This window comes from Pseudophryne corroboree, chromosome 2 (genome assembly GCF_028390025.1).
Source record: "Pseudophryne corroboree isolate aPseCor3 chromosome 2, aPseCor3.hap2, whole genome shotgun sequence".
Classification (NCBI taxonomy): Eukaryota; Metazoa; Chordata; class Amphibia; order Anura; family Myobatrachidae; genus Pseudophryne; species Pseudophryne corroboree.
In genome coordinates, this window is record NC_086445.1 from 179,593,767 (window position 1) to 179,600,696 (window position 6,930).

The 6,930-nt window shown below is 40.1% G+C and overlaps 1 protein-coding gene across 1 annotated transcript; it reads right to left on the reverse strand.

The window, feature by feature from the left end:
• Positions 1-1,451: 1,451 nt before the first annotated feature.
• Positions 1,452-6,630, reverse strand: LOC135006963 (keratin, type II cytoskeletal 1-like). Its single transcript, XM_063952075.1, has 9 exons — positions 6,148-6,630; positions 5,732-5,952; positions 5,464-5,524; positions 5,289-5,384; positions 4,194-4,358; positions 3,509-3,634; positions 3,092-3,312; positions 2,447-2,481; positions 1,452-2,353 (listed from the first exon to the last, which is right to left on the reverse strand). Exons 1-9 carry the CDS (start codon positions 6,628-6,630, stop codon positions 2,064-2,066), a joined length of 1,698 nt encoding a protein of 565 aa, XP_063808145.1. The 3' UTR covers positions 1,452-2,063.
• Positions 6,631-6,930: the final 300 nt, after the last annotated feature.

Below are 6,930 nucleotides of genomic sequence, written 5' to 3' on the forward strand. Positions count from 1 at the left end.
GGTGCTGCATATTCAGCCCCTTTTGTGCCTCCAGTGGCACCTTGGGATCTTAACATGTGTTGGATTCCTAAAATCCCACTGGTTTGAGCCACTTAAGACTGTGGAGCTAAAATGTCTCACGTGGAAAGTGGTCATGCTTTTGGCCTTAGCTTGGACTAGGCGTGTGTCAGAATTGGCGGCTTTGTCATGTAAAAGCCCATATCTGATCTTCCATATGGAAAGGGCAGAATGGAGGACTCGTCCCCAATTTCTCCCTAAGGTGGTATCATCGTTTCATTTGAACCAACCTATTGTGGTGCCTGCGGCTACTAGGGACTTGGAGGATTCCAAGTTGCTGGATGTAGTCCGGGCCCTGAAACTTTATGTTTCCAGGACGGCTAGAGTCAGAAAAACTGACTCGCTATTTATCCTGCATGCACCCAACAAGCTGGGTGCTCCTGCTTCAAAGCAGACTATTGCTCGCTGGATCTGTAGCACGATTCAGCTTGCACATTCTGCGGCTGGACTGCCGCATCCTAAATTAGTAAAAGCCCATTCCACGAGAAAGGGGGCTCTTCTTGGACGGCTGCCCGAGGGGTCTCGGCTTTACAACTTTTCCGAGCTGCTACTTTGTCGGGTTCAAACACTTTTGCAAAATTCTACAAGTTTGATACCCTGGCTGAGGAGGACCTTGAGTTTGCTCATTCGGTGCTGCAGAGTCATCCGCACTCTCCCGCCCGTTTGGGAGCTTTGGTATAATCCCCATGGTCCTAACGGAGAACCCAGCATCCACTAGGACGTCAGAGAAAATAAGAATTTACTCACCGGTAATTCTATTTCTCGTAGTCCGTAGTGGATGCTGGGAGCCCGTCCCAAGTGCGGACTCTCTCCAATACATGTATATAGTTATTGCTTAACTAAAGGGTTATTGTATGAGCCATCTGTTGAGAGAGGCTCAGTTATTGTTCATACTGTTAACTGGGTATAGTTATCACGAGTTGTACGGTGTGATTGGTGTGGCTGGTATGAGTCTTACCCTGGATTCCAAATCCTTTCCTAGTAATGTCAGCTCTTCCGGGCACAGTTTCCCTAACTGAGGTCTGGAGGAGGGGCATAGAGGGAGGAGCCAGTGCACACCAGATATAGTACCTAATCTTTCTTTTAAGAGTGCCCAGTCTCCTGCGGAGCCCGTCTATACCCCATGGTCCTTACGGAGTACCCAGCATCCACTACGGACTACGAGAAATAGAATTACCGGTGAGTAAATTCTTATTTTAGCTACTTATGAAAGAACAGACACGGCAAGGAATTTTGTGGTAAATGTATGAAGCAGTGATAAGAGTGGAGAAGTGAACCAGTGGAGAAGTTGCCCAGTGTATAATTGGTTCATGGCTATATACCATAGCATTATGCCATTATAAAATATCTAAAACTCCACCATGATAAAAATAACACAATTACAATTGAGATCCATATGCAGTTTATTGAAGAAATACAGAAAAGATAAGAAAGGTATGCCTGGGGTTGAAAGATTGAGTAATGCATTAAGAGGATTTTATATACAACAAACGTCCCGACTCCCATTACTCTCAGAGACAAATATAAGCATGAGCTTACAGGACTGGCAAAAGCCAAAGCCAAGCTCAGATATCTTTATCAAACTCACCTAGATATGTTACAGGGACACAACAGTGCAATAGCAGTCATACAAAGGGAATATGAAAGTTACAACACCTTCTCTATAATAGATTTGCTTTTGATCTTCTGTGTGACACATATGGTAGTATTTAGATGCTTTCCCCATTTTTAAAGAAATATTTGAGACTATATTGTGGTCTCTATGGAACAAGTGATGTCAAGGCAACACAATGAATAGAAATTCTTTAGGTTAATGTTATGGGAAAACATGGAATGTCTACATTATAGTGACTTGTATCCCGGAGAACAAGTAAGGATAGAGCTAGGATGATATAACTGAACATACTAGTGAAGCTTCTGTTATCTGAGCAGATCAAAAAAGGTATAGGGGGAGGGTGGCTTTGAAGGGGTGGTCACGGTGACTAGTGCTATAACTCGGGCACATCTTAATATTTCTTTACTGAGGATGATGTTGATGTTGTAGACACTGCCACTGTGCTTCTGTGAGAGGCACCATATTGACTGCTGCTGCCTCCAGAGACATGGCCACTTCCTCCACCCATGCCATATCCTCCGGCTCCTTGTCCTCCGCCAGCACCAAATCCACCTCCGTGTCCTCCGCCAACACTATATCCACCTCCGTGTCCTCCGCCAACACCATATCCACCTCCGTGTCCGCCGGCACCTCCTGATCCTCCACCACTAGCAGAGTGGCTTGAAGAACCTCCAACTACGGCTAGAATTACAAAATAAGATGTTTAGTTTTCTTCATGCATGACATTTAGACAACAATGAAAGTTCATCAGTCACAGAACTGGTCTATACTTACAAATGGTCACATTGTTGACTATTTGTCCAGACATTCTGCAAACACAAGAAGTGAGGATGTTAACACAGCATTATTTTAAAGGCTACGCACTGCAATACACACCCATATATGTGTGTGTGTATCATCGTATACACTGCTTTTTGTGAATAAAGTTTCCCAGTCATGGAATTCTCAATCTGGGCCTTGGTTCAGAAGTTGAAAATAAAAACTTTATGTATGTTGAATGTTCTGACTTGTACACACAATAACTAGAGATGTGCGATTCGGATTTCCTGCAATTCAAACACTCACTTCGAATCAAGTCTGAGTTCAAAATCACTTTGGGATTCCTAGTGGAATTGAGTCCTGGCTCAGGTCTTTTGTCAGCTCTGAACTTTTGAATTGCATGTAAACAGGTTCAAATTACATGATTTTAGCTGTTTTAATCGATTTTTATTGATTTTTATCAATGTTTATCGATTTTTTAATTAATTTTAAAGGAATCCAAAACCGAACCAAAAACCGAGTCTCAACCAAAACACTTGATGGTGGTTTTGTCAAAACCAAGACACGTGATGAATTAGAACCAAATATCAAAACACGAGGGTCAATGCACATCTTTAACAATAACATTTTACAGAGTGTTGTGGCTCAAGCTAAACTGACCTTTCCTCTTCTCCTTCCAGCATGGCTCTGTAAGTGCAGATTTCAATATCAAGAGCAAGTTTCACATTCATGAGCTCCTGGTAGTCGCGCATCTGGCGGGCCAGATCTTCTTTGGCCTTTTGCAAAGCAGCTTCAAGTCCAGCCAATTTCCCTCTGGCATCCTTCAAAGCATTCTCCCCACGCTGCTCAGCCTCAGCAATGGAGTGCTGGAGAGCTGCGATCTGTATGTTGTAAATGATTTCATGTTTGTTAGTGATTCTTGTTTATCTCTAAACACTGTTTCTATAACTCCATTTCCTTATTCTGCAGTCTGTCTCAGGATAGTCTCTGTATACTCCCACAAACACTTCTACATTATATATTGGATGATGATATATAACCCATTCTATCAACCCACAGCCATTAGGGCTACAGTACCTGCTTCTTGATGTTTTCAATCTCAGCCTTCAGTCTCTGGATCATACGGTTCAGTTCTGAGATTTCATTCTTACTGTTCTTCAGGTGGTCGCCATGTTGTCCAGCCACGGCTTGCAATTGCTTGTACTAATATGCAGAAAGTAAAAGCCTATATTAGTAATTAGTAACTCAAATACAGATCACATATATAATCAATAAAAGACTAAATATATATTTAGACCTTGATTTATTCTAATATGTTAAGATATTTTAAGAACTGCTTAATTAGTTGAGCACATTGATGATTGCAGACAGATTAAGAATATTGATCATTTAAAGTAAACTTGCCATAATGACAAGAAACCACAAAAGGGAACTTCTATAATTACAAGCAACATTAAATTGTAAGTATCTTTTTGTAGCAAATGATTTAACGCATATGCAATAATACATTAAGGTAGTTAAAAAATATATATACATATATAATTATATACAAGTCACACACTTCTGTAAGCAGTACAGTGCGTTTGTGAATATTAATTATTTTGTATTTAAATTATATGTATTTCATTCTATATTTCATAACATCTTTTGTAAGTCTCAACTTGCATTGGCAATATATCTCTGTGGACTAAAGGGTGTGGTCTAATTACAGGTGCTGATTAGGGTTCCATTCTGCATAAATTAGCAGGTGACTGGCACTCACTTTGTTGTCGAATGCTGCTTCTGCTTCAGCCTTGCTTCTCTGAGCAATCTGGTCATACTGATTCTTAACGTCTTTGATTATGTCGTTCAAGTTCAAGTCTCTGTTGTTATCCATAGACAGAACAACTGAGGTGTCACCCATTCCTCCTTGAACGCTTGAGAGCTCCTGCAAACAACACAAAGCATCATTCAGTAATGTTATTTCCTTGTTTTATATTAAAAACAAACATGGTTAATCAAACAAGTCCATAGAATTCATTATTTCATATTAAATATGTATGTTACTTTAAATATAGCAGAATCATGCAATCAGATTCAGTAACAATGTGAGTCCGGAATACCCCAGTCATGGGTAAGCATTTAGGTTAATTCATAGATAATTCTGGCAGCAGACGTAGCTCATTTAGAAATGAGAGCAGTGACTAATTATCGCTTCCTCATCACAACGTTTTCCAATACTGGACAATTATGGTGCAGTGCAACCTATGTCCCCCAACAAGCAGCTCTTTAAATGTTGATTAGTATGCACACATAAAAAAGGCAGTGCCAGGGATACTCAATAGACTTCTATACTATAAACCTTAAGGGGTGTATTTACTAAGGTGTGAGTTTTTTTCAGAAGTGGAGATGTTGCCCATAGCAACCAATCAGATTCTAGCTATTATCTTCTAGAAGCAGCTAGAGAAATGTTAAGTGGAATCTGATTGGTTGCTATGGGCAACATCTTCACTTGTAAAAAATAAATAAAAAAATCACACCTTAGTAAATATACCCCTAAGAGTGATTGGGCCATAAAGACATTGATAATAGTACCTGTGTGGGCCAACATAAGCCCCATTGGTCTACATTTTGGACTCCCATATCCTAGACAGCACTAAATAAGGATGTACCTGTATTTTAAAATGTCTGCAAGTACTGTATGTGTAAGACCTCTGCATTAGGTCTTATGGATTACATTTGCTAGGTCTATTATATGACTATACAGACAGTATAAGTAATACAAATATTTTACTAGAAGGGAGAAAGTGGATTATACCCCTGAGAAAGCCTTGTGTTTTCCCAAGTTGAGTTATTTGGAACAAACAGGAAAACTTACAGCATCATAGAGCGTCCTCAAGAATTCTATCTCCTCTGTCAGGGTATGCACCTTGCTGTCCAACTCCACCTTCACCATGTATGCAGCATCCACATCCTGTAGGCAACCAATAGTATTTTCATTCATACCATGCTAATACTCAATATGATTATTTTGTTACTGAAATATAACTCACCTTCTTAAGCACCACAAATTCATTTTCAGCTGCTGTGCGCTTGTTAATTTCATCTTCATATCTGTAGAAGAAATATTTTGAAACCACTTATTTCTTTTTTCTTTTTGTGGATGTATATGGTGTACAGTACATTGCATTAAGCAGAAATTTCATTATAAAGTATATGGAAAACACTTTAAACTGCTTAGCATTAGAATGCATGTAAGAAGGTGTTGATGATAGAAAGCAAGCTTTGAAAGTATACAATAATATAATTATGTAAACCTACTTCTTCTTGTATTCTTCTACCAGCTCTTGCATTGTCTTTAGTTCACTCTCCAGACGGCTTCTCTCGCTTGTTATACTGTCAAGCTGTCTCTTCAGGTTGCTTATAAAATGCTCAAAAAGGGGCTCTATGCTTGGTTTTTTGGAACCCCCTTTTTGGCCATGTTCTTGTAAAAGGCGCCATTTTGTCTCTAGTACTTGATTTTGCTGTTCCAAAAATCTAACCTATAATTAAAAATAGATGCATTTTGATTTTCACCTACCGTCACAAAAATGTAAGTTCAAAGTATTGATTGATATAAATAACCACAATCTTGATAACGTTCTTCTTAAATATTTACTGTAGTAAAATTTATATCCCAAGTTAACTACAGACACAACAAAAATGTTGCAGGTTGTAACAGTATTATGTTTACTTACCTTGTCAATGAAAGTGGCAAATTTGTTGTTCAGGTTTTTGATCTGTTCTCTTTCTTCAGATTTTACTTTTTGAATGGCTGGATCTATGTCCACCTTTAGTGGCTGCAAAAGGCTTTGGTTGACGGTAACTGCCTGAATTCCACCAGGTGGGCAAACGGGGAAGCCAGGATCACCTCCATGTCCACCAAATCCTCCATGACCTCCACCGAATCCTCCTGCTCCTCCACCGAATCCACCAGCACCTCCACCGAATCCGCCGGCACCTCCACCGAATCCGCCGGCACCTCCACCATATCCTCCACCAGCACCCTGACTGTTTACACCAATTGAAATTCTTTTCTTTCCACCAAGGCTGACAAGACTTCGTGTTCCAAAGGCACCTCCAGAGCGAGAGCCACCACTTGATCTTCCTCCACCAACTGAGCAAGCACTAAAGCCCTTACTTCCAGCAACAGCCCTTGTTTGCATTGGTCTAAAGCTCATTTTGACTGTTTTGAAACTAAAGTTGAAAGGGAACAAAGGAACAGATAAGCTGAAGGAGAGTGGGCCCCTTTGCTCTGAATGACAAAAGCCTCCCTTTTTATCTGTTTGAAGAGTTGGGCTTGGTTGCATGGGTGGCAGACCAGTTTAATGCAATAGTGGGTTTGGCAAAGCTGGCAGCCACCCATCAATCTGCTAAACTGATCACACCTATGGGAAATATTGCTTTGCTTGCACTGATTAATTCAATTAATCTATCTCGACGTACTGAGTTGTGACAAAGTTAATAGATTCAAATTCATT